This window comes from Schistocerca piceifrons, chromosome 1 (assembly GCF_021461385.2).
Source record: "Schistocerca piceifrons isolate TAMUIC-IGC-003096 chromosome 1, iqSchPice1.1, whole genome shotgun sequence".
Taxonomy (NCBI): Eukaryota; Metazoa; Arthropoda; class Insecta; order Orthoptera; family Acrididae; genus Schistocerca; species Schistocerca piceifrons.
This window is the reverse complement of record NC_060138.1, coordinates 144,732,830-144,760,582: the sequence shown is the minus strand read 5'-3', so window position 1 is coordinate 144,760,582 and position 27,753 is coordinate 144,732,830. Positions and strand designations below refer to the sequence as shown.

The 27,753-nt window shown below is 41.6% G+C and overlaps 1 protein-coding gene across 1 annotated transcript in view; it reads left to right on the top strand.

The window, feature by feature from the left end:
- LOC124794803 (esterase FE4-like) overlaps window positions 1-27,753 on the top strand; it is a 107,628-nt gene that overhangs the window by 34,319 nt on the left and 45,556 nt on the right. Inside the window, exons 5-7 of the mRNA XM_047258463.1 lie at window positions 9,447-9,646; window positions 16,624-16,795; window positions 22,998-23,170. Coding sequence (XP_047114419.1) covers window positions 9,447-9,646; window positions 16,624-16,795; window positions 22,998-23,170 — 545 coding nt within the window. The remainder of the gene's footprint in view (window positions 1-9,446; window positions 9,647-16,623; window positions 16,796-22,997; window positions 23,171-27,753) is intronic.

Here is a 27,753-nt window from a genome sequence, read left to right as displayed (position 1 = left end):
CTTGATGCAGCCAATGACGAATCTAAACCTTCAACTGAGATAGGTGTTGCACAGGTTGAAGCACCGCACTTGTAACTGTGAGCGATGGAATTCAAATAACTATCGTACCACACGCTTCTAGTTCGTAGTACTTATAAAAGGTCGCTTAAAATGAAAGGCAGTTCGGTATCTTCGAGAAGCCCATAGAAAATTTCCTTCCTCCTTTTTTACATTATGAGCTAGTGGTATCAGATTCTTAAGAACGGGAGACCTTTAAATTTTCCTTCACGCATTATCACGTTTTCCCTATTTTTATTCGTTAAAAAACTTCAAAATTCATTCCTTGACTAACTTAGTCTTTTACGTCACTCGCTCACGCATTTAATCCCTACCAACTGTTCACGCTTTGAATTATTAGTTCTTCCTCATATTCTCTTATTTGTCATCATTTATTCACTTCCCGATTAATGAATTTCTCCATTCGTTCGTCCGATCGCTTAAAATGAAAGGCAGTTCGGTATCTTCGAGAAGCCCATAGAAAATTTCCCTCCTCCTTTTTTACATTATGAGCTAGTGGTATCAGATTCTTAAGAACGGGAGACCTTTAAATTTTCCTTCATGCATTATCACGTTTTCCCTATTTTTATTCGTTAAAAAACTTCAAAATTCATTCCTTGACTAACTTAGTCTTTTACGTCACTCGCTCACGCATTTAATCCCTACCAACTGTTCACGCTTTGAATTATTAATTCGTCCTCACATTCTCTTATTTGTCATCATTTATTCACTTCCCGATTAATGAATTTCTCCATTCGTTCGTCCGATCGCTTAAAATGAAAGGCAGTTCGGTATCTTCGAGAAGCCCATAGAAAATTTCCTTCCTCCTTTTTTACATTATGAGCTAGTGGTATCAGATTCTTAAGAACGGGAGACCTTTAAATTTTCCTTCATGCATTATCACGTTTTCCCTATTTTTATTCGTTAAAAAACTTCAAAATTCATTCCTTGACCAACTTAGTCTTTTACGTCACTCGCTCACGCATTTAATCCCTACCAACTGTTCACGCTTTGAATTATTAGTTCTTCCTCACATTCTCTTATTTGTCATCATTTATTCACTTCCCGATTAATGAATTTCTTCATTCGTTCGTCCGATTTACTCCGTTAATTTCATGCCCTCAGTCTTCTACTCAATCTAGAAATTAATTCGCTCAATCTCTTTTGGCTATTCACATGTCTGCGTTAATTTAGTTTTTCGTCATCTGTTCATTTACTTACTTCATTCATTCAGTTCATCTGTACACTTCTCCATTCAATAATACTTCACTCATCTACTTACACCCTTTCAACTAGTTAGTCCTCACTTTAATAATCGTATTATTTCATGGATTCATTCAAGTACCCTATTCTCACTTACACGTACATTCCATCGTCTTATCATTTATTGACTTATTACTTAAACCAAACACTCATTCATTCCTACTTTAATTACAGAATGAGTGAATGTAAATGAAGGAATGAATGGGCAAATGAATGTATGAATGGTAGAGTAAATGCATGAATGACTATTTCTAACAACTCCTTCTGTTTATTACACAGAAGTATAGATACTGCTGTCGCTTGATAGTCCATAATTTCAGTCTGCACGAGTCGTAAATATTAGAACATCCACAAAAACACAGTCGTGTTGAAATCCATGGAACAGCAACGTCAGGGAAGTGTGCTGTCAAAGAAATGTAAACTTATTAGAGCACAACTCAAAGTAACTTGTAGCAACCTGATGACCAGCTTTCATCTTTGGGTTGAAGTCAGCGGCCAGGTCCATGTGGCAGTCCCCTGCGTCTCTATCCATCACCGGAGGTGTCGTTCATAGCAGACCATGCAGCGTATCGTCCTCGCTGACACATGACGGAGATGTTGCAACACTCCCCCATTTAATGAGCACATAGGGCCGTGTGTATTCTGTCGATATTATGGTCGCCGTACTGATAGCGAGCAACAGGGGCGATGGTTGGTCTGGAGTGGGAGTGTTGTATACTTCAGGCCGGCCCGGCGACCATGCAGAAGTTCCACCTGAGTGGGCTAAAGTGGGCGTTTTAGATGTGTATGCGAGGGACTGTTCATGCATGCCATCTGTTTTGTCAGAACGATGAGATCTGATGACATGCTGAGATGGCTCAAATGGCTCTGAGCACAATGGGACTTAACATCTGAGGTCATCAGTCCCCTAGAACTTAGAACCACTTAAACCTTACTAACTTAAGGATATTGCACACATCCACGCCCGAGGCAGGATTCGAACCTGCGACCGTAGCGGTCACGCGGCTCTAGACTGAAGCGCCTAGAACCGCTCGGCCACAGCGGCCGGCCATGATGAGATACGTCAGCGGCCAGGACAAGGAGTTTTGATGCGTTGTAGGTCACCGGACAAGGAGCAGAGTTTAGATAATGTCTTAATGCCACGAAAGTAAGCTGTGACCTTTCGTACTTTGGACTTTTCTTGCACAGATTATAATGGGTGTGGTGCTCTGGGCGGCATCTAGTATAAATTAAGCATAAAAATTTATTTTACCAAGATATGACTAAAGCCTTTTTAAGCTATTAGGCACTTGGATTTTTCCTTTGAACTCCACATGTTGCTGAGTCGGTGGAAGTCCTTTATGACGCAGTATGTGGTCAAAATGCTCCACTGGCTCTTGAAAGAACTCGCACTTTTGTAGGCTGTACTTTAGTCCATTTAATTGCAGTGTCTCGAACAGCAACTTGGTTCCGCAATATACACTGACAGAAATGGAAACTTTATTACAATTTCTTCGGTATATACATTTTGGATAACGAACTGCCATTGTGATTTAAATTGGCGATTTATCTGGTAATAAATATGCAACCAGTCGTTTTCTTACGATTGATTCAACCATGGACATATTTTTGAGCCGCTGCAGACTCATCATGAGATGGACGTGTTACAAGAACACTATGTTGTCGACCAAGTGTAGCTAGATGAAGTGCCGCTGAGTGCACTGCCTTGTGGTATTCATATTAGGCCTCTTCCTATAATGTACGTTATTAAGCTATGTACACAAATGCACACAGTATTTAGCTGTATTTGGTTTTATACTGTAAAACTATTAACAGGAAGATATATTATATGGATATCACAGGACAGTGCACTTATCAGTACTACATCTAACTACACTAGGTGGACAACATAATGTTCATATAACGCGTTCATGTGATGATGAGCCTGTAGTGGCTCGAAAAAATGTTCGTGGTTGAAAATATCATAAAAAGGCGACTGTTGCATATTTATTGCCAGATAAATCAACAATTTATTAAACTGTCTGGAAATGTTCATCACACAACGGATTTTGTATGATTAACCTCTCATTCCATTCAGAACTGAAGTCTGTAAGTGAAAGCAGCATGTGTGACCCAGCAAGGGACGAAAACACCGTTGTATCCGTTATGGCATGGAAGCAAAGAGCCTCAGAACGTCACCATGACGATTTTCTTGGCATTCCCGAAACATATTCTATGTTAGTTTTAGAATATTGGTGGCTGGAGATGATATAAAAGTACAAGTGTTTCCATGGAATCCCAGACATACTGTAGGGGGGGGGGGGGGACAAGACAAGGGAACTTCGAGTTCGTACTAGGATTCGTGCATCATTCGAGGCGTTCGTGAACTGCAGCTAGGAGTCTTGCATCGTATGGCTGGGATATGCTTGTTTGGTAACCTGGCGATGAAGGGTGTGGTTCAAATGGCTCTGAGCACTACGGGACTTAACAGCTGTGGTCGTCAGTCCCCTAGAACTTAGAACTACTTAAACCTAACTAACCTAAGGACATCACACACATCCATGCCCGAGGCAGGATTCGAACCTGTGACCGTAGCAGCCGCGTGGTTCCGGACTGAAGCGCCTAGAACCGCGAGACCACCGCGGCCGGCGATGAAGGGTGTGACAATAGCGTTCAACATCTCTTACACATATTGGCGATCATTTAGCTTCTCCATTCACAATTACCAAATCAGTCCTGTTGCCATATCCAACAGCTCTGCACACCATGATTCCAAGAGCTAGAGAGGTACGACTCTTGAGAATGGCTGCTTTATGTGACCTACATCTACATCTACATCATACACCACAAACCACCTAATGGTATGTAGAGGAGGGTGCCACTAGTTTATCCCCCCTACGCTGTTCCATTTGCGAAGGACACGTGCGAAGAATGATTTTCGGTAATCCTCCGTATTAGTTCCAATTTATCGAAGTTTATCATCGTGGTCATTACACGAGATGTATGTGGGAGGAAGTAATATGTATGTTAAAAAACGACGAAATTCCCCCAGCTGTATTAAGGTGTTGGTTTTATTGGCAACTATTTTCGATGTTGTTACGTCATCTTCAGGCCCTAAATACAATATACCATACATAAAACAACCAATGCAACAACAGTAATTTATGAGTTACTATGCAAAACAATTCTATTATAACCATATTACATAATGGGTAATTTTAATGAAACTAATTATATTTTTGGTCATTTCCGTTAAAATGCCCTCACTCTGGACATTAGCCATTTACGTGGTATCACTAAATACGAATGAAGTTGTATATGCACAATCGTTTTCTTATAGGTTAATATCAGCTATTAAAAATGGGAGTATATAAAAGCTTAAGTGACAAGCCGTTATTCTAATGGATAATAATATAGGCGTGGAACATTGTAATTTTTTTTAAAATAATGAACTATAAAAAGGAGAACATACGCATTGCCAATCAGATATATGTTAGGTAAACTTCATTGTTTACTAGTAGTGAACGGTGGGCAAGGTAGACTAGAGTTACGTTTGCAAAATTCTGTACTGTCGTCATACTAAAGTAAAAGTGGCGTAATTTACTTAGACAACTTCGTTCCTAACACCACAAAAGAAATGGTATGGATCCGAAACAATGGTGTGAAGCCCAGTTGATACAAGGTAGTCAACACTGTAAAATACATACTAATCAATTAAAAAAACTATTCATTCCAATAGAAGTATAAGTGAACACGTTGCTGAAATAATTTCTATGTCGATGTCTCATCGAAGGCTATGACATGGGTCTAAAATAACCATTTCAAAAGCACGATCCGGTACATGGCAATGCTCTAAATAGAAGCAATCTGACTGATAACCACAGCAGTTGAGTCCCATAGTGCTCAGAGCCATTTGAACCATTTGCTCAGAAGCAATCTACGTAATGTCAGCTGAAATAAACGGTCATATAGGTAAGCTATTTGTTGTTCCTCTAATAAATACACACAGACACAGCCACTCAGTAAAATAAACGATGTGTAACTGTTGTATTAAGTATGTGATTTCGTAGAGTGTCAGTTCGAGTTAATTACGATCAATGATGTGCTTAATCTCTACTTACTATGGGTAAATAGTCTACTGGACCAATCACTACTACAACATGGGGACTTATTATACTTATCTTTATAATTCAGTTGTTGTGTAGAATTATAATGCATATTGGTTACCCCCTGATTTACAAGAAAAGAGCATGAAAGTTGGAAGCACAATTATTTTGACTACAACACCAATTTACTGATTAAGATAAACTGACTCTAATAACGGAAGTTCGTAATGTACCAAGTATAAAATCTGTCTAAGGAGTGCAAGTTACTCATCGAAGTAACAACATATTGAACTCTATAGTAGATATAAGCGGATATAAACACGTGAATTATTATCTTATAATCAGTACTAAACAGAACAATCTCTACGCGTAGGGGAAAACAATTCAACTAACGTCAACCTATTGACATTAAACCTAAAAGGAAACTACGTCATTCTAAAGCAGTGTAACAGTAACACGCGGTAAGAGGACGGAGAAACGGTCGTGCTTCGTTGTTATTACATGCAGGACGTCTAAGTAAACAACGGAGAAACGGTTGTGCTTCGTTATTACGACGTGTAGGACGTCTAAGTAGATAACATTTTACAAGTAACTCACCATACTTGTTGACAGTAACCGTATGTGTCTAACACTACTAGTCAGTGCCGAGATAGGCGTGTTCCATGCGGAAGGCAGGTAGTAACTGATATGAAGTTAAAACTAGTGGTTCAAAGATCGTAACAAAGACAACTTCAGCACCAAAATTAAAATTAAAATACAATGTTCCACGCCTATATTATTATTCATTAGAATAACGGCTTGTCACTTAAGCTTTTATATATTCCCATTTTTATAGCTGATATTAACTTATAATAAAATGATTGTGCATATACAACTTCATTTGTATTTTGTGATACCACGTAAATGGCTATTGTCCAAAGTGATGGTATTTTAACGGAAATGGCCAAAAATATAATTAGTTTCATTAAAATTATCCATTTGTAATATGGTTATAATAGAATTGTTTTGCATAGTAACTCATAAATTACTGTTGTTGCATCGGTTGTTCATGTATGGTATATTGTATTTAGGGCCTGAAGATGATGATGTAACAATATCGAAAATAGTTGCCAATAAAACCAACAACTCAATACAGCTGGGAGAATTTCGTCATTTTTTAACATATATTACACTACCTGACGTCCCAAGTCGTCCGCTTCAATTATGGATATACGAAGAAGAAATGTGTTGTACGACTCTCGCCGGAAAGTGTTCTCTCGATATGTCAGTAGTATACCTCTCCGCAGTGCACAACGCCTCTCTTGTAACGCCCAACAATGGAGTGTATTCAGCATCTCGGTAAAGCTCTCTTGCTGATTAAAAAATCTCGTAAAGAATGGCATCGCTTTCCGTTGGTTTTTCTCTATCTCTTCGATGACTACTATCTGGTAAAGATCCCATATTAAGTGTCAGTCAAACAAGCTCCTTATAAGCCACTTGCATTGTGGATGATTTCCTGAAGAGCCTTTCTGTCAACTCATTTTGGCAGCTACTGTTCTTACTGTTTGTGCTGTGTGGTCATTCCACTTTGGATGATTACTCCTAGATATTTTACGGTAAATACTGTTTCCAGCAGTTCCTCATCAATAGCGTAGTCGACCACGTCGTCTACAGATACATCAGCAACGACCTAACAACCGCAAGCAGAAGCGAGACTTATTGCTGAAAACCACAGAGTACCACTCATGGTCCCAGTTAACTCTACATCATGCAAGTCTCTGTTGACTGTGGTATCATGTCAGCTGTAAACTCCGTATGACAACGTTGGATCTCAACCCACTTCCCAGTGTCATATCGTTCGTAGTGACACTTTGACAGTAACGTCTGGATGGATTTAATCTGTTATCATGTCTATTCCTCAGAGCCAGTTGAACAATCTTCTGGTCTCCTGTTGCAGCAATGGTGCCTTCTCTTCTTTCACACTGTTGTGAGTCCATGTTGTGAGTCCATGTTGCGAGTCCACTTCGTCACCACTTGTGCAGTCATTGGACTACAGCCAGCTTTCTATGCTATCTGTCGGTAAGATATTCCCATGTCCGTCAAGCCAATGATTTGACTTCTCTGAAAATTCAAAGGATGTTGATGGGCTGCACTTGCACGTCCTCTGAGTGTGCTGTGTTGTGGTGTCCATATGATACGTTCCAAAAACGTCAGGCGCACCATCATGTACTCACCTTATTCTTCTTCTGTATGAGCAGCTTTTCTCGGTATTGAAAATACTAAAAATAACCTCATATAAGGATGAAATTTTGATTAATTTGTCCCACAGGCGTTTTCATTCCCCTCAGTGTAGTTGAGTTTATCGGCATCGGATGTACAAGTTATGATCTTCCATTTTATAGCGCAAAAGTGGCTATGGCTGTACTTCGCGGTACCATTGAACTGATTAGCACCGAAAGTAATAAATATGTTCACATAGCTAAGTAGAGTGCATACTTGTTTAACAGTACTCATTACAGGCTTCGATCAGTTGATCCACGTACAGGCAACCATACGCCATTGGAGCCTCCGACCGACCAACTATAGCTTTTATAGTTTCCTGAGGTTTGTTCAGAGTCACTATTAAGCTGAACTAGTAACTTGTTCATCTTTATCTCAAGATGGTGCTTGATACAGTGATTCATATGTATTGCCTGGACTGCTGATGACCACGAACCGTCCTACCATATTACGTTGCAATATTTATCGAAAGTATGGTGATTTAAAATCGAAACTAGTATAATAACGAGTGTAATAGATTTCTATAGCTTTAAATGTCTTTTCCGAATCATTGAAGAGGTGTGTAATACGGCCTGCAGAAAGCTGTTGGAGAAGTATAGGGAAACTCCATTCGTGACACAGAGACTTCTTTCTGCAAAGTACATTTAGCTTAAGGACTGTAAGGATATTAGGGACCATACAGAGGCATACAGGATATCATTTTAGATATGTAAGAAACTATCAGCCTCGATTGCGGTAATGAAACCAACCTTTACCTAGGTTTCAGCCCAAATAATTGAGCCTTCTTCAGAAAAAAATGGTTCAAATGGCTCTGAGCACTATGGGACTCAACTTCTGAGGTCATTAGTACCCTAGAACTTAGAACTAGTTAAACCTAACTAACCTAAGGACATCACAAACATCCATGCGCGAGGCAGATTTCGAACCTGCGACCGTAGCGGTCTTGCGGTTCCAGACTGCAGCGCCTTTAACCGCACGGCCACTTCGGCCGGCCTTCTTCAGAAGATATATCTGAATCTATAATTTTTCTAAGAGGGCATGGTCTGGATATAAAACTAAAATAGACCATGTCCTCTTAGACAAATTACATATTCAGGTATATCTTCTGAAGAAGGCTCAATTATTTGGGCTGAAACCTAGGTAAAGGTTGTTTTCATTACCGCAATCGAGGCTGATAGTTTCTTATATATTAAATTATCACGATTGCTGACTGTGCTGCAATGTTGGAAGTACATCATTTTTGGCCCATTCCCTTTGTGGGCGAACCAGAAAACGGAATGACTAGCAGTGGTACAAACCACCGTCCGCCACGCACTGTAAAACATTTTGCGCGATGAGTAGAGGTAGACTTCAAAAATGGTTCAAATGGCTCTGAGCGCTATGGGACTTAACATCTCAGGTCATCAGTCCCCTAAAACTTAGAACTATTTAAACCTAACTAACCTAAGGACATCACACACATCCATGCACCAGGCAGGATTCGAACCTGCGACCGTAGCGGTCTCACGGTTCCAGACTGAAGCGCCTAGAACCGCTCGGCCACCAGCGGCCGGCAGGTAGACTTATATCCAGATGTAGAGATAGATGTAGTTGTAGATGCAAATATATGTGTACATGTAGATGAAGTAGACACACAAGTAGGTGTAGATGTATTCATAGATAGAAAACATAGATTATACATAGATATAAACAAAGATGTCGATTTCGGCAAGGAAGTAGCTCTAAAAGTAGTTGTGGCTGTAGACATGGATGTAGGTAAGACGTAGGTGCAGGTATCCCTTTCAGGAACTTCCACTTCTGCAGGCCTATTCCGGAGAGCCATCGCCCAGAGTGGAGTAGCGACAGGCGATGGGCTCTTCTCGAAGGACGTGCGTACGAGGTCCTTTCTGCTGGGAGAGCACCTGGGCCTGAAGACGCAGGACTCCAAGGAGCTTGTGGAGTTCCTCAGCAAGCAGCCTGCTAGACTGCTACAGGAGAGCGCCATGTTGGGTCGCACAGAAGAGGTACGGTATTTCAAACGCTCTACATATGCTTCGAGTTCAAAATTTAAAAATCCGATTAAAAAAGCACATTGGTCGATTTGGAGTGCTGTCGATAATATATAACTTGTAGCTGGTGGTCATGTCACCCTTCACTGCTGACATGCGTCATGGTGGCAAAGTGGTGCATTGTGCCAATTGATTGTATAGAAACATTGTATTAAGATGGGTCGACGTGGGCATATGACAGAGAGGCATGAGGGAGTTATCGTGCCACTGACCAAATCGTGAAGAAGGCAGCCAGAATTACTGGTGTTTCAATGCAGACCAAGCAATGTGTCTACAGCGAATGGTGTACTCCCCACAGTACCGAACAATGACATAAGAACAGTGTTTATAAAAATTCTTAAATGACAGGGACCAGAGTTGAGTGTCACGTGTTGGCAGTGACATATTAGCTTCAAATTAGACAGGAGTTGCTGCTGTCAAAGATTACAAGTGCAGCTTAATCAGTTTCAGAGCGAACATATCTAAGGGAACTGCAGGATAGACATTTGAAGACTGTTACCTTGCAAATAGCCGTCGCTCGCTGAAGCACATAAAATTGGATGTTTTCAATGGGCCAAGCAACACAAAACTTAGACAATAGTTGATGTAAGGTGTGTACAGTGGTCCGATGGGACGCGATTATTTCCCTTTTTAAATGATGGAACTCATCACGACCCAATGAGACATTTAACATCTTCCGTGTGTATAGTGTGTAGTGCAGGCTGGAAACGATTCTGTGATATCAATAACATCATTATGAAAAATGCTGCACGGACTGCAACATTTCATTTAAATGAAAAAAAAAAAATTGTGCACCAGTCAGGGAGCTTTTACGTCATCCATAATGCTATTAGACAGCATCACCAACAGCAGATGGAGAGAATTTTTTATGTAGCTGTTCCTAGTGGCAAGTATTGACTATTTCTTGTATCTTTTAATAACCAAGTGAATTAGCCTAGTATTTATAGATGTGAGATGGCAAATAGTGCAAAAAGAACAGTATGTGCGGTGCATTCTGGCGCGGGAAACCCCGTATACATTTCATTGTACATTCGTATTTCATTGTACATTCGTCATACAAATTTTTAGTTTTGTACCACAGAAGCTACATTTATCGAAGATCTTAGGGTCAATAGTTTAAATAACAGATTCGTAGTGAACATAAACGGGATTAGGATATGCATGTACATTTCTTGTGGTATTGAGGCACAGAAACAGTAATATTTAGTTGTGTGACAACAGTAGGAACTGATTAAAATATTTCTGAAAGTCATATGTTTTTGAGTATGTTAGATTTTTATATCTTTTTAATATTATAATGAGGAATACATTTAAGTAAATTGTGGAACTATTTAAAAGTACATATTTCATGACCACGTTATGGTATTTATGACTCCAATGAAATAGGATTTAAGATATATATAAGAAAATAGTTACCTTTACGATTAGCACAAAACTTACAGATATTACGTTAGTAGTAAAATTTATGACTATAATGTATGAGTACTGAGAGTTAAGATGCATGTGAGAAAACGGTTGCACTACTGATAAGCGTATCGAAATCAATTAGAAATTTAAAAAATTATTCAGCGTTATGTCATAAATTTTAAAAAGTTGCTTGATTTAACTATTAATAACGTAAGTTACAATCTAACCAATCTAACCTTTTGATCTCCCCAACGGTCTTACAAGAAATCGACAATGTTTGTCACCAAGAGCAGCTATATAAACTATACTTTCCACGTGATGAGGATGATTAATCAACGACGCATGTAGTGGGTGAGGTAAAAATTTTGAGATTGATTTATATTTTTTTCATTTTGCTTTTCTTACGCTTGGAGGTGTTTCTTGTATCGTGACTTGGGACCAGACATTTAGGTTACCGTGAATAGGAATCATGATGTTTTCATTAACATTTTCAGTTACCAAGTGTTGCCCTTACTTCTACATCTTCATGTCATCATGCTGTAGACATTCCCATCTTCCAAGATGACAAATAACTGCTATGTTCACAGACTTTCACGGACACTTACTTTGTTTGACGAACACTCAGGCAGCCTACCATATCTCAGATGACCATTTAAATCATTTGATCCTAATTCCTGAGGAAATGTCTAGGACTATTTGGAACAACGGCTGAAATGTATCAGTCAAACATCCACGCAATTTGGGATCTCTAAAGGATATAATCATTAATAAGTAACATACTTGCAGAAACGTATGGACTTCTCCCTCGCCAAATTCAGGCCAATGTTAACGAAGTTTCTTTCCCGACTATGACTCATACGAATAAATGTCATTGTGGCAAACCTGCCTTCACGCGACTTTTGGTGTTTGGAATTTCTGGGATTCGAATGTGTCTACGATCGGTATCATCGAAGGGAATGCATCAAATCTACGTGTCAATAAAATATAAGAATTGATATGAGAGTGAAATATCAAAATTTGAGAATTTAAAAAGATTGTAACTCCGCAACATACAATACACACATTCATCATATAATAAATCTGTGCCACTTATTATGAAATCCAGTTGTAATTTTAAAATTGATATAACGCCATCGTATTCTTTATTTTGTTAAGAAACATTCGTGTAGTAACCTTCTACGATCAAGGGTAGGTAAATGAAAACAATAAAAATAAAATAAATAAAAACAATAGTCGGATTTCGGACACGGGGCGCAAAAACAAAAAAAAAAAAAAAAGAAAAAAAAAGAAAGCCTTGATGGTATCCTCTGACCCATCATTTCGTCTGAGGATATCACGTGGTAAAGGGCACATAAATTACCTCTAAATTACCTAGAAAACTTTGACCATCGCGTTTTCAGATACGGTCAAGGATCTACGGATAAGCTGAGACAGGTGTTCGCTTATTTTGACGCCTCTTCCACTAAGCGAAGTTTCCGGGAAATCGGGTGATGACACCGTGTTCTCCACGTCAGTACAGCTCGACGTTTCGCTTAGCAGTGCAATGTTGCAATGTGACGCTGTTTTTGCCGGCATTTGGTATGGTATGTTTTGATCAGCAAGAATTTCTTCATTACGGCAGAATAGTGGCGTCAGCTATGTTTATCCTTCGCTATTTGTTCATGGTGTAAAGGAAGTTTACATGTGCAGGGGCTGTTTGCAGAAAAAGAGGAAGTATAGCTATCTATCGTCACAAGCCTTTAAGAATTAAAGGGTATCGCAGAAGGATAAGAACTCTCAGCAACAAAATTGCAATGGAATAGCATTAGAACACCATAGAGAAAGAAATTAAGTATTTAGCTTTTGATGAAAAAAATATGATGACTGGCAGACGATTTATATCCGCAGTCATCTACTAAACGGTTGCATTCATGCTGCTCTGTGTTGCATCTTGTCTGTCTCCTCTATTACTTTAACCTGGTAAGCCTCTGAGACTGAAGGACATTACTCAAAAAATCGGTCGAATAAGTCTTTTGTGAGCCACTTCTTTCGTGGATGGATTACAATTCCTAGATTGTCCCGATGAACCTTAGAATGGCATCTGACTTTTCTGCGAGCTGTATTATGTGATTTTTCTACTTCATGTTCGTGCGGACAGTTACTCCTAGGTATAACATGGTTGTTACGATTCGCACTGGGTTATTGTCAGTCGCATAATGGACAGTAACGGGCTTCTTCGCGTATTCATCTGCAAGAGTTGCATTTATTTACGTTCGGGGCTGATTGATAGTCCCTGCAACAATTATCCATCATCTCCAGGAAACCAAGTCTAATTATGAAGTATCGCAAAACGTGTCTCCATTACATAGCAATCGTTGTCTGAGTGCCAAAGTGTTCAAAAATAGCTCTGAGCACTATGCGACTTAACTTCTTAAGTCATCAGTCGCCTAGAACTTAGAACTAATTAAACCTAACTAACCTAAGGACATCACACACATCCATGCCCGAGGCAGGATTCGAACCTGCGACCGTAGCGGTCACGCGGTTCCAGACTGAAGCGCCTTTAACCGCACGGCCACACCGGCCGGCGCCAAAGGGTCTTCCGTACGGTGCAGTTCCTACAAAATCGAGTGTTGTGTGGAATCATATTTCATATGTATGTCTTCTTGACTATGTAGCACACTAAAAAACCGTTTGCTATAGAATGACTTACCCGTACAAGAAACGGAGTAAACCACTCCCTACTTCAATATTTAAAGAGCATTAACGCCCTGCCAATGATTCCTCTGCTTAGAAAAGCAATAATTACACCAGTTTTAAAGAACGAGGGTGACGCTGACTCATTTTTTTTAACCTTGCATTTAATGTTGCTATATAGTCCCCATACAACACGTAGTGGCACAATTAGAATTTGCATCTGGTGCAGTATTCGACTGCAAAACTCCAGCACTTTAACAAAGATTTCACTGCACTCAGAGTGGGTGGTACATGTCGAAGTATGTAGTAAACTGTAGCAAATCTGTTTGCTTATCTGTAACCGGGAATACTATTGGAAACCCTAAAACAATCTGTTATACGAAAAGATTTTGATCTAAAATTCGTTACTGTCAGTATGTAGTCGTTGATATCAAATTAAACCCATGGGAAAGGTGTTTAATGCATATTTCAGATATCTCAATAGTTTTCTGATATCAAGTTATGTTCTTTACTTTTACGAAATATGGAACAAACTTTTAACATCGTATATTTATTAGGGTATACATTTATCGTGTCATCTCCATTTCATATATCTAGTGTTTACAATGTGTAACAATAAGGAACGGAAAAACAATATACACCATGCTCTGTTTGCCTACAGTTTTAATTATTTACCTATAAACAACATGGAGATTGTTAACACAAACTCCAACAGAGATAATGTGAGTATGAAACGTAAGTGTTACAGTAAAACTGGAGAAACATGTTTTGCTTAATTTAGGGCACTGTTCTCCACAGTACAGTCAAATATAGATATTGCCAAATTAGAAATTATTGGCTCTATGAAAAAGAGCCAACGTATCAAATAGACAAGCCAGTCCCTATTCAAGAAATCACTGTGCTATGTGTTCGAGGTAGGGAACTGGTAATGGAAGAGAAAGAAGGCAAAAAACCAGTCTAAAGTAGAATCATCACATAATTCAACTTGTAGGAAAATCAAATGCCATGCTAAGAGAACCTTGAAGAAATGTAATCCATCCATGAATTAATTCACTTAAAAACAGCATTTTTTAGTATTGTATGACAGTCTGCTGTAGCACAGGCGCCATTTAAGATCTATGTGGAAAAAGCACAGAAAGCCTGGAGAAACAGATATGGAGGCATGAGACTCCCTGTGAGTGTTGAAATCTTGTACTCACTTCTCTTCACAGATGACCAGGTGATCTTAGCAGGAGACCAGGATACTGCTGAGTACATGCTTTGGGAGTTAAAAGTGGACCCTCACAATAAGCATGACAGGAACCCAATGTCTGAAGGCTGGTTGCAATACCATAGAGGATCTGGGGGTTAGAGCCAGTAGGATCAGGGGATGTAAGTCTTTTAAGTATCTGTAGGTTATGATATCATTGAAGGTGACATAAACAATACAATAAACTCAATCGTTTGGAATAACAAACTAACAGAAATGACCAAGCAGGTGATAGATCGTTCAGTTGTTGAAACCTTCGCTATGTACGGAACAGAAACATGGTTAATAAACAAGCCTCAGAGAAAAATGTTTCTTGAAGTCGAGAGGGACTTTGGAGAGGAAGTTGTGGAATCTCCACTCTGGACAGATTGCCAAATACCGACGTAAGAGAGGCTGTGCTTGTCGATAAATCAATAAGAGACACCATAGACATGAAACATCTAAAGTGTTATGGACACCTGTAAACGATGGACGATGGCCGAAGATAGTGTTGCCAATGGAGAGAACGCGGACAATCTGTGATGAGCTGGAAGCGATAAACCTGGAACGTGATGGCTGCCAGAAGACTTCAGCAACGATTCTTGACGAAAGGAAGTGGAAAACGGGAAGCGAGAAGCGGAACCAGGCGCAGAATACTCGCAAGATGATGAAGACAGAGCAACCCTGTTCTCTCAGGATGTTCGAATAAACATGTCATATCCTCGTAACCTGAATGAGTCGGCGCATGTCACAATACGAAAACAACCCCTGACTATCACAGAACCAGCCCTTGTCTAAACAACAGCATTCAATGCAGGTTACACGTCTCATTGAGCCTCCGGTGCAGTCAGCACGTTTAATCACTTGACAAGAGGAAAAACCACAGCTAGTCGGACCACACTACACGCCTCCAGTCGGCTACTTTCCATTTTCTGTGTTGCTTCGCCCACTGGAGACGTGCACCTTTGTGTGTCTCTGTGAGCAGCGGCTTTTTGCGACGTGCCCGACTCCAGATATCCATTGCATCCAGTTCCCTTGGCATCCAATCTTGGCGCACAAACTATTAGATATGGAACTGTATTCACTGATAGCTGCAATTGCTGTTACGTTTGGAAACGATTATCTTTGACAAGGCTTGACGTTAGCTGTCCTTCGGTCGGGTTCTTCTTACGACCAATGTTCTCACACCATGTTATAAGGCCACAAGTGGTGCATCAAGCTTTATATACACGATGAATCATCTGCACTGATACACATACATGTTGAGCAAGTTCATTCATTTCGTGATACGTCCAAACATGTCGGCTCATCTGTTGCTGCGCTGATTCCATCCAACCGACAGGTACAAAAACCACCTCACTGCCACGGCATAGCCAGAGAGGGCTGCAAGGGGGCTTACATGAGCACCTTATACCATTCCCAATTCTACACCAACTGCAGCCCTCCAAAGCGACTGGTGTGCTCTTTCAGAGGGAATGACTAACATTTTGTAAAAATGCTGTAGTGTAGCTAGTGATGTTCATTGTCCTTGGCGTTTTTGGGCACGATAGTAGTATACACTCCTGACCACGAGTGGTATGGTCAACTCTGTGGGGTTCAGCGGACCTCTGTGTGTCTCCAGGACAAGGTTCGCTGTTGGATCTTCAACTTCGCGGGCGCGCTGGAGGCTCCAGACGCTGAGGGGGGAGCGTTCATGACTCGCCATCCCACGGACATCATGCTCAGTGGAGATTTCGAGGCGGTGCCGTTCATCGCCGGCGTCTGCGACTTCGAAGGATCAGTAACTGCCACAGGTGCGTAGAGAGGAAGTACTAGGGGCTGGGAATGAAGCTGTTGATATTGACGTGGCTTATTGCGTTAACGACCTTAACTGCCGATCATCTACCACGCCGCAGAGACCTTGCTCTATGGTTGGTGGAAGAAGCGTTCTGTAGAGATCAAGACATCGTTCAGCTCTCCATAGCCACTGGCATATCAACAGGACTAAGGTGACCATCACCTATTCATCCATATACAATAGTGATGTTGTTCGAGCCACTGGACAGGGTCGAACATCAGCCTTGGTGTGCGTCTAGGATGCTGAACACAGCACTCACATTTTGCTGGCGTAGCCATTTCATGGCATAAGCTGACGGTACCGGACGGCATCCAGCTATCAGCAGTACGAGGTGCATTCAAGTTCTAAGGCCACCGATTTTTTTTCTAACTTACTCACCCGAAATCGATGAAACTGGCGTTTCTTCTCGACGTAATCGCCCTGCAGACGTACACATTTTTCACAACGCTGACGCCATGATTCCATGGCAGCGGCGAAGGCTTCTTTAGGAGTCTGTTTTGACCACCGGAAAATCGCTGAGGCAATAGCAGCACGGCTGGTGAATGTGCGGCCACGGAGAGTGTCTTTCATTGTTGGGAAAAGTCAAAAGTCACTAGGAGCCAGGTCAGGTGAGTTGGGAGCATGAGGAATCACTTCAAAGTTGTTATCACGAAGAAACTGTTGCGTAACGTTAGCACGATGTGCGGGTGCGTTATCTTGGTGAAACAGCACACGCGGAGCCCTTCCTGGACGTTTTTGTTGCAGTGCAGGAAGGAATTTGTTCTTCAAAACATTTTCGAAGGATGCACCTGTTACCGTAGTGCATTTTGGAACGCAATGGGTAAGGATTACGCCCTCGCTGTCCCAGAACGTGGACACCATCATTTTTTCAGCACTGGCGGTTACCCGAAATTTTTTTGGTGGTGGTGAATCTGTGTACTTCCATTGAGCTGACTGGCGCTTTGTTTCTGGATTGAAAAATGGCATCCACATCTCATCCATTGTCACAACCGACGAAAAGAAAGTCGCATTCGTGCTGTCATTGCGCGTCAACGTTGCTTGGCAACATGCCACATGGGCAGCCATGTGGTCGTCCGTCAGCATTCGTGGCACCCACCTGGATGACACTTTTCGCATTTTCAGGTCGTCAAGCAGGATTGTGTGCACAGAACCCACAGAAATGCCAACTCTGGAGGCGATCTGTTCAACAGTCATTCGGCGATCCCCCAAAATAATTCTCTCCACTTTCTCGATCATGTCGTCAGACCGGCTTGTGCGAGCCCGAGGTTGTTTCGGTTTGTTGTCACACGATGTTCTGCCTTCATTAAACTGTCGCACCCACGAACGCACTTTTGACACATCCATAACTCCATCACCACATGTCTCCTTCAACTGTCGATGAATTTCAATTGGTTTCACACCACGCAAATTCAGAAAACGAATGATTGCACGCTGTTCAAGTAAGGAAAACGTCGCCATTTTAAGTATTTAAAACAGTTCTCATTCTCGCCGCTGGCGGTAAAATTCCATCTGCCGTACTGTGCTGCCATCTCTGGGACGTATTGACAATGAACGTGGCCTCATTTTAAAACAATGCGCATGTTTCTATCTCTTTCCAGTCTGGAGAAAAAAAATCGGAGGCCTTAGAACTTGAATGCATCTCGTATGGTGGCGAGAAAACGCCGAAAAGGACTTTGGCCTGTGCGGAAAGTAGATGTGATGGCATCAGGAGTAGATGGCCGGGCTTGTGCACAGGCTAATGCAGGATGCTTGGGAACGTATGGAGACGAACCGTTGACGCTGACATGGACCGCAGTGACCTCATCTTACAGCGTTAGTGTGCCCATGCAAGGTAAACAGGTGGCAGCAGTGCGTGCCACTAGAAGGCAGCTAGGCAGGCTCAGAAGTTAACCAAGAAATACAATCTGGCGACCTCTAGTCAATGGAAGCCATCCGGTAAATGGCGTAGTACTGGGGAACACCAGTTCGATCCCAGTGCCAGCTCGATTTGGGACAGTGTCTTACAGCAGAAGCTGGATGTCCTATTTTGGAACGATGACTGGCATAGACTTTCTCTTAAAGCTGACTGCATGTTGTAACTGATACAGACTGGATAAAATGGGCATTATTTATGGCAGTTAGATCCACCAGTGGTTTGCCAGTCTGTCAATCCTTGCCACATAGGACAGAAAGGAGCTGAGCGACACGCAGAGTGTATAATAGACCCAATCAGTGTTTCTCCACACGACTTCCCACTTCTGCAATGTCAGTGAGAGCTACAAATGTGGTAACTTTATAATATGGCCTGGGTGGCGACGCCTGCTGCGTCAGTTCTGGACAGTCTTTTCAAACTATGCCTTGGTGGTATCCCCGTGTACTGCTTCACTGACATCTCTAGCATCAAATAAAGCTGACGATTTTCGTTTCTTTTTAGTCACATCAAGTAATTCCTAATTCCTGTTGTTGACCTGGCCGACTGGTAGCTGATACACCAGGAGTTCAGGTGGATGGGCATGCCAAATGGACATAGGTTGTACGAATAGGAATCCAGACCACACTTATTACTTCAGCTCTGTGGTCTTGGTCACTACGACAATCCTCCACATGCTGGAACATCAGCTCCACAGTAATTCATCCATCCTCAGTTGCTGCTAGCTCACTGAATCTCCCTCCCCTTTCCGACATAGCCATCACTACAACGACACATTACATAATTGGCTACAGCTCAGTTTGCAGTTATGTAACAAAGGACAAAACGGCTTCATCAGCTCTGACAGGAGCTGGGGTTATCATCTCTGGAACACCGAACTTTGATAGCCATTTATTTACCACTGCATGTGCTACAGTGTCTGTCTGTTGGTTTGTAACAATTATCATTGTTAAATTAAAAGGAAGGTCAGCGTTGGCCGTAATATTGATGTTTCTGCTGAATCGATTTTCGATCACATAGTAATCATCTTCAGTGCTGTACAAATTAAACTCAGACACTGGTATCAAATTATCAATAACCAAAACTGATTTATTGTGATCGCTTCTCAATTTCCAAGACCAAGGCTTCCAATAGTAGCACGGAGTGAAAGTTTATCTAAAAAAACGCACATATATCCGATTACAGCTATAAGAGCTGGAGTTTATGAGAGAGATGCAGCAGTAGAGAACGGAGTGAGATCAAGGCTGTAGCCTGTCCCCTGTGTTATTCAGGTTATGTACACAGTAGAGGAAAAAAAAATCGAAATGGGGTTTACGGTTGTAAATCTAACAGAGACATCAAGGGCCTTGCGAGTTCCGTTGAAATCAATGAATAGTGTCTGGAGAAGAAGTTATAAGAAAAACATTACCAAATAATACGAACGTGGTAAGTGGTTCAGTTAAACACAGTGAAGCTGAGGAAATTACATTAACAAATGAGACGCTGCAAGTAGCATCACTGACGATGAGCCAGGCAGAGATGATACAAAATGTAGACTGGCAGCAGCAAGATAATCGTCTCTGAAAAAGAAAAAGTGCTGATATATAAATTTAGGAACTTTATCTGAAAATATGTGTCTGGTGCGAATCCTAGTTCGGAAGTGAAACATGGGCGATAGACAGTTCAGACAAGAAGAGAATAGAAACTTCATAAATGCGATGCTGCAGAAGAATAAATGTTTGAAACGGAAGATGACAGCCGACTCTTGAGGAGTGGTGGAAGTAGTATCGCTCAAAAGCGATTAGAAATGCTTGTGGAAATTAGAAAAAAAAATGGTTCAAATGGCTCTGAGCACTATGGGACTTAACATCTGAGGTCATCAGTCCCCTAGAGCTTAGAACTGCTTAAACCTAACAAACCTAAGGACATCACACACATGCATGCCCGAGGCAGGATTCGAACTTGCGACAGTAGCAGTCACGCGGATCCGGAATGATGCGCCTAGAACCGCTCGGCCACCGCGGCCGCCTCGAAATTACAGATCAGTAATATATGCATGAGTAAATAATAGCGTACTGAAAAGAGTAAATGGGGAAAAATGCTTTGAGAAGAGGACAACCATGCAGTGACAATATTACAACAGTGCCGCAAATAATTGAAAAAATACGAAAATACAGACTGAGCACTCGTATTGCATTCGTAGATTATGAAAAAGCCTTTGACAGAGGGGCAGGTATATACAGCGGTATGTAATGGAAAGACAAAGTTATTCTAAACATTTAATACAAGTAATAAAATGTTTGTATTTAAATAGCGAAATTTTAATTACTACAGACAAAGAGAGAAGAGCATCAATAGCGGTTAACAGGTGACGACCATAAGGGTGCAGTCTTACACCCACCTTGGCGCTGTAATCGGAGGAATAGAAATGGGTGCAGAGCCATAATTTACGTGACCGAGCCTTCTCCGGGAAACGCTAGTCATACAAAACAACAGCAGCTTCAACATTTATCCTATGTTATCTGTAAATCAGGATCATTTCAATTTTTTCTGGGTCGCAACCGTCCACTTGCACGTCTGTTCTCCAAATGGGATGTAGGATTGCAGGCAATAAACACTGCGCAAGTATTGTATGGTATAGAGCCGCTGTCTGTTCAGCGTCTGCACGATACATGAGCTCCGGTCGCAGATTACCACCTGATAGGTTGTAGTTCGCTACGCGGCCACAGAAGGGCCATATTCGATATGTCAATGGAATACGACGTTGTAAATGGGGTTTCCAATTAAAAGTTATGAAAGACTCACCTGTCCTACCCTTGCAGCATGGAGATGGGGTAACACGGTGCAATTGGATATTCAAGGGCCATTGAGTTGCATGTCAGAAATTGCGATTGTGTACCCATTTCTATTCCTCCGATTACAGCGCCTCTGTGTCGAAACGCAGAAAATCCTTCAGTCAAAACGTATGTAGATTTCGCGGTAGAATCGTAATAAGCAATAAAAACCGGGGGTTCCCAATGAAGATTTCAAAGTTGCCACCCACGCACGGGGTAGGGTGGGGGCTTGAGTGTGGTATTATTGGATGTCCCCCTCCGAGACAAACAAACTGGAATTATAAGTGTTTTTGATCCGATGAGTAGTTTTAGAGATATTTAAGTGTCTTCAATTAAAATGAACACCCTATAACTGACCAAATAATTTTACAAAAGATCGAGGGCTATTTACAATTTGCTCCACATCGTTTGGATTTAATAGGAAAGCTCTCTGATTAGAAAATATCAAGAACTGAAACCAAAGTTATGGATTTTGAAGAAATATACCCAGTACATTCCAAAATAATGCTAAGTGGAAAATCAGGTACCTCGCTTTAAGTTATTTGGATGTAATATAACAAATCAATACGCATCTCCAATAGGACAAGCAAATTTAAATTTTATCTGGCATTATACATAGACCATTTGCCAGTAAAACCAGGAGAGACATAAAGACAAAATTCGACAAAGTAATGGCAACGCCTACAGTGGTCGATGGAAGTGAGACCTGGACAATAATAACAGTGAGCTGCAAATAACAGAGAGCTAAAAATAAATTTTTAAGGAAAATGACAGTGTGTCCTCTGAGAAATGAAATTTCTAAGGGAAATAACAGGATGTCAACTGAGAGATCAAATAAAGAATCGTGAAATAAGGAAAGAAATATATTTTGCATGAATGACAGAATAGAATATGTGATAACAGAATGGAAGTAGCATACTGAAAGAACGGGAGCAGAAGGAGCAGTCAGATAAGTAATAGGCTACGGACGTAAGGGCAAAAGAAATACAGGAAGACCAAGGAAAAGGTTGCGTACGTGAAAAAGAGGAAAAAGAGGAAAAAGAAAAAGACTGAAGAATGCTGGCTATTAGATGGGGTGATAGGGTAAGTATATTTACTGAATCAAATTGAGGAGATAAGAAAGTTACGAGAAAACTTTACTAAGAGAATGGTAGGACACATTCTGAGGTACCAAGGGATAGTCTGTTTGGTGCCGCAGTGAAGTGTGGTGGGTAAGAATTGTATAGGAACAAGGCTGTACAGTAGGCAGAGATGGAGAGGCTTGTACAGGCTAGACTAGCGTAGAAAGCAGCATCAAACCAGTGTTCGGACTGGTGACCACAAGAACAATTAAACTCTATTACCACCCTGCGTAGTTCGTTAGCACTTCTAAGCCGTTGATATTTACTACCAACACGAATGTGGCAGGTGCTGTTCAGCCTTTGCTTCCTCCGCAGTTGCGCTCGTGGAGACGGACATGATGTCCAACATGGCGCGCAATCCCCGCTTGTTGGTTCCCGTCGACCTGAGATGCAGCGAATCCGAGAAGGACGCCGTGGCAGAGGAGATCCGTCGCTTCTACTTCGGCGACCGCGACATCGGGCCCGAGACCGACAAGCAGCTTTACGACGTGAGTCCTGACAATTTCCTTCTCACTGACTTGTCTACTTGCCTTGTACGAAGGTAAGACTCTAAGCCTTTTTTTACCAGCAATTAAATCCGCACTGGAATTGCTATTATCTTAAAATAAGCGGGCCATTTTGCGTTCTGCACACAGTGAGGTAAAGTGAAGAAAATATTTTATTTTAGAAAATAACTTTACAGCCCTTAGTATAATCTTCATTCTTGCTTATGTCAGCTTCCCAACGTTTTGACAACTTCTGTATTCCGGATAGGACCATTGTTGAGTTGTCTGATAATTCGGGTCACCTCACTGGAAGATTCATCACTTGTCTCGAAACGTTTTACACGTTGCTCCTTCAATCTGGGAAACAAATCAAAGTCTGGTAGGCTCGTATCAGGACTGTATGGTGCGCAAGGAAGTATTTCCCATCCATATCTGTCGAGCTTTTCTCTCACTGGTAAGGCAATCTTACGTTATCGTGCAAACACCACAGGTAAATATGTCACGCCTTCTTTGACGTATTTTCTGGCGAAAAATATTTTGCAGAAACAGCTTGTGGTACGCACCTGTTACAGACATCCCCTGGAGCACTCTATTTACGTAGCAATGAGTGCATTCATGTCATATGCATACATTGTCATCAGTTTCACTTTTGATTGTTGGCTGTGGAATTTTTTTCGGGCATGGAGAACAGGAACTTTTCCATTATGACGATTGAGATTTCAGTTCTGACTCAGAACATCGTATCCATGTTTCATCAAGTGCACAGTTATTTTCAGAAACTGTCCTCCTTCTCTTCGATAACGTTGAAGCAATTATTCTGCGATTATTTTTCTACCTGCTTTCCGCTCTTCACTTAATCACGCGGAACCCATCTGCCAGCAAGTTTTCTCATCTTAAATTGAAGTGACAGACATTGCAATCTCACATGCAATTTACTGACATGTATTTCGTCGATCCTCCGTCAAAACGTCATTAACAATAACCTGACAATTGTAAACTGAGGTTGTTGTTGGCCTCCCACTTCCTGGGTTGTCCTCTGTGTGTACCCGACCTTCACGGAAACATGTAGATCACCGTGATACTGTGCTACGATCCAATACATTATTCCCACACACCTCTCTGAAAGCTTTGTAAATTTTCGTTGGGTTATTTCGATTTAGGGATTCGATTTCGATGTAGGATAGCTAGTCATTACGTGTAATCCGACCTGACTCGGTTTCAGTTTCCGTTTTAAACTGAAATACTCACGACAGAGCCACGCGAACCAAAAAGCACATACAGGGTGTTACAAAAAGGTGCGGCCAAACTTTCAGGAAACATTCCTCATACACAAAGAAAGAAAATATGTTGTGTGGACATGTGTCCGGAAACGCTTACTTTCCATATTAGAGCTCATTTTATTACTTCTCTTCAAATCACATTAATCATGGAATGGAAACACACAGCAACAGAACGTACCAGCGTGACTTCAAACATTTTGTTACAGGAAGTGTTCAAAATGTCCTCCATTAACGGGGATACATGCATCCACCCTCCGTCGCATGGAATTCCTGATGCGCTAATGCAGCCCTGGAGAATGGCGTATTGTATCACAGCCGTCCACAATACTGGGGTTGCGTAGACAAGAGCTTTCAAATGCCCCCATAAATGAAAGTCAAGAGGGTTGAGGTCAGGAGAACGTGGAGGCCGTGGAATTAGTCCGCCTCTACCAATCCATCGGTTACCGAATCTGTTGTTGAGATGCGTACGAACACTTCGACTCAAATGTGCAGGAGCTCCATCGTGCATGAACCACATGTTGTGTCGTACTTGTAAAGGCACATGTTCTAGCAGCACAGGTAGAGTATCCCGTATGAAATCACGATAACGTGCTCCATCGAGCGTAGGTGGAAGAACATGGGGCCCAGTCCAGACATCACCAACAATGCCTGCCCAAACGTTCACAGAAAATCTGTGTTGATTACGTGATTGCACAATTGCGTGCGGATTCTCGTCGTTGATTGTGAAAGTTTACAATTTGATCACGTTGGAATGAAACCCCATCCGTAAAGAGAACATTTGCACTAAAATGAGGATTGACACATTGTTGGATGAACAATTCGCAGAAGTGTACCCGTGGAGGCCAATCAGCTGCTGATAGTGCCTGCACACGCTGTACATGGTACGGAAACAACTGGTTCTCCCGTAGCACTCTCCATACAGTAACGTGGTCAACGATACGCAACTTCTCTGACGCTGACATTAGGGTTATCGTCAACTGCACGAAGAATTGCCTCGTCCATTGCAGGTGTCCTCGTCGTTCTAGGTCTTCCCCAGTCGCGAGTCATAGGCTGGAATGTTCCGTGCTCCCTAAGACGCCGATCAATTGCTTCGATCGTCTTCCAGTCGGGACACCTTCGTTCTGGAAATCTGTCTCGATACAAACGTACCACGCCACGGCTATTGCCCCGTGCTAAACCATACATCAAATGGGCACCTGCCAACTCCGCATTTGTAAACATTGCACTGACTGCAAAACCACGTTCGTGATGAACACTAACCTGTTGATGCTACGTACTGATGTGCTTGGTGCTAGTACTGTAGAGCAATGAGTCGCATGTCAACACAAGGACCGAAGTCAACATTACCTTCCTTCAATTGGGCCAACTGGCGGTGAATCGAGGAAGTACAGTACATACTGACGAAACTAAAATGAGCTCTAACATTGAAATTAAGCGTTTCCGGACACATGTCAAAAATAGTTCAAATGGCTCTGAGCACTATGGGACTCAACTGCTGTGGTCATAAGTCCCCTAGAATTTAGAACTTCTTAAACCTAACTAACCTAAGGACATCACACACATCCATGCCCGAGGCAGGATTCGAACCTGCGACCGTAGCGGTCGCGCGGTTCCAGACTGTAGCGCCTTTAACTGCTCGGCCACTCCGGCCGGCGGACACATGTCCACATAACATCTTTTCTTTATTTGTGTGTGAAGAATGTTTCCTGAAAGTTTGGCCGTACCTTTTTGTAATACCCTGTATAAGTTTTTACTTGGCTGATTGTGTGTTCTTTGTGTGTGTGTGTGTGTGTGTGTGTGTGTGTGTGTGTGTGTGTGTCTGTGCATAGGTTCCTATCGTTTTTGTTTCGCATATTGGTGTTCTGGTTGCTACGGGTTAACTTATCGATTGTTGTTTTCTGTTTGCGAAAATCTGAGAGGCAGGATCAGGTGGATGAAGTGGGTACGCAACGACTTCCCAACCAAACTCCTGAATTGAGTTTTTTGTTAGTCTAGCAGAATGCGGGCTGGTGTTATCGTGGAGTAGCATTCCTTTACGCAGTCTTCCTGGTTGTTGTTCTTGGATTGTGTGTGTGTGTGTGTGTGTGTTTGAATCTTTTGCATTATGTGCGGCCTAGGGTGGACGCTAGACCATCAAACCCCTAAAAAGACGACAACAAGGCCCACTTCAAGCAATTACAAGCTCACCATTGTTCCATTATATTATTAGGTTGGTGAATTTTTTATTTGTAGTTTACTGTTGCTGTTTGACTTGATGTATTGTCATTTAGAGATAGTGAGTGTTGTAGGGCCGCACACTGACGCATTACTTGTTAAGGTACGCCGTTTGTTTTGATGTCATCAGTCCCCTAGACTTAGAACTACTTAAACCTAACTAACCTAAGGTCATCACACACATCCATGCCCGAGGCAGGATTCGAACCTGCGACCGTAGCAGCCGCGTGGTTCCGGACTGAAGCGCCTAGAACCGCTCGGCCACAGCGGCAGGTGAAGAGAGACGCTAGAAGTCTACTGTGACTTCAACACACAAATCACAGTTGATAAGTTAAAGTCTACAAAATGCTGACTACAATGTTATTGCGGTAGTGTGCGACTTCGGCACAAAAAATCGATATGTGCGAAAAGAACTTAATTTGACGGAGACAAATTCCTGCTTTCCGTATCCGCCGTATGAAAATAAACGAATCTGGGTGTTTTCAGGTTCCATTATTTATTTAAACCAATGAGAAATTACTTTCTCGATGACGGAATAAGACTTCCTAACGGGAAAACTGTTAATAAATCAGTTGTAAAAAGACTGCTCGTATTAGATGGGCTAAAATCAAGTTGTGTCCGTAACTCCACGTCATAGGTAGAGAACGTCAAAGGGTTTATTTAGCAATGCAACTTATTTCGAGTACTACTGCTAAAGCCATAAAGTGCCTGATGCCCGAAAAAGAGCAAACAGCAATAATTTTCAAGTTGCAAATGACGCATTTGGCAATCTGAAGGCCCAAAGATTGATTGACAATAATACGTTATCATGGGATTATAGGATGCATAAGGATATTCAGGAAAGAGTATTAAGGAAAATATACAAGCGTGCCGGAAAAAAATTGGTATAGGTAGTACAGGTCTTATCTCGCAGTTGGCTTCCGGTTACGAGAGATGACTGGCTACATAGTGTCGCAGTTTGAGCTCATTTTTAATTAATTTAACGGTTTCGAAAGTATTTCGAAGGAAAGAAATACAGTGAAAGCAATCTAAGCCACCGTCGAAACCAAATATAATGAATTTTCACGGCAAATAATCAAACTATATGTTAGA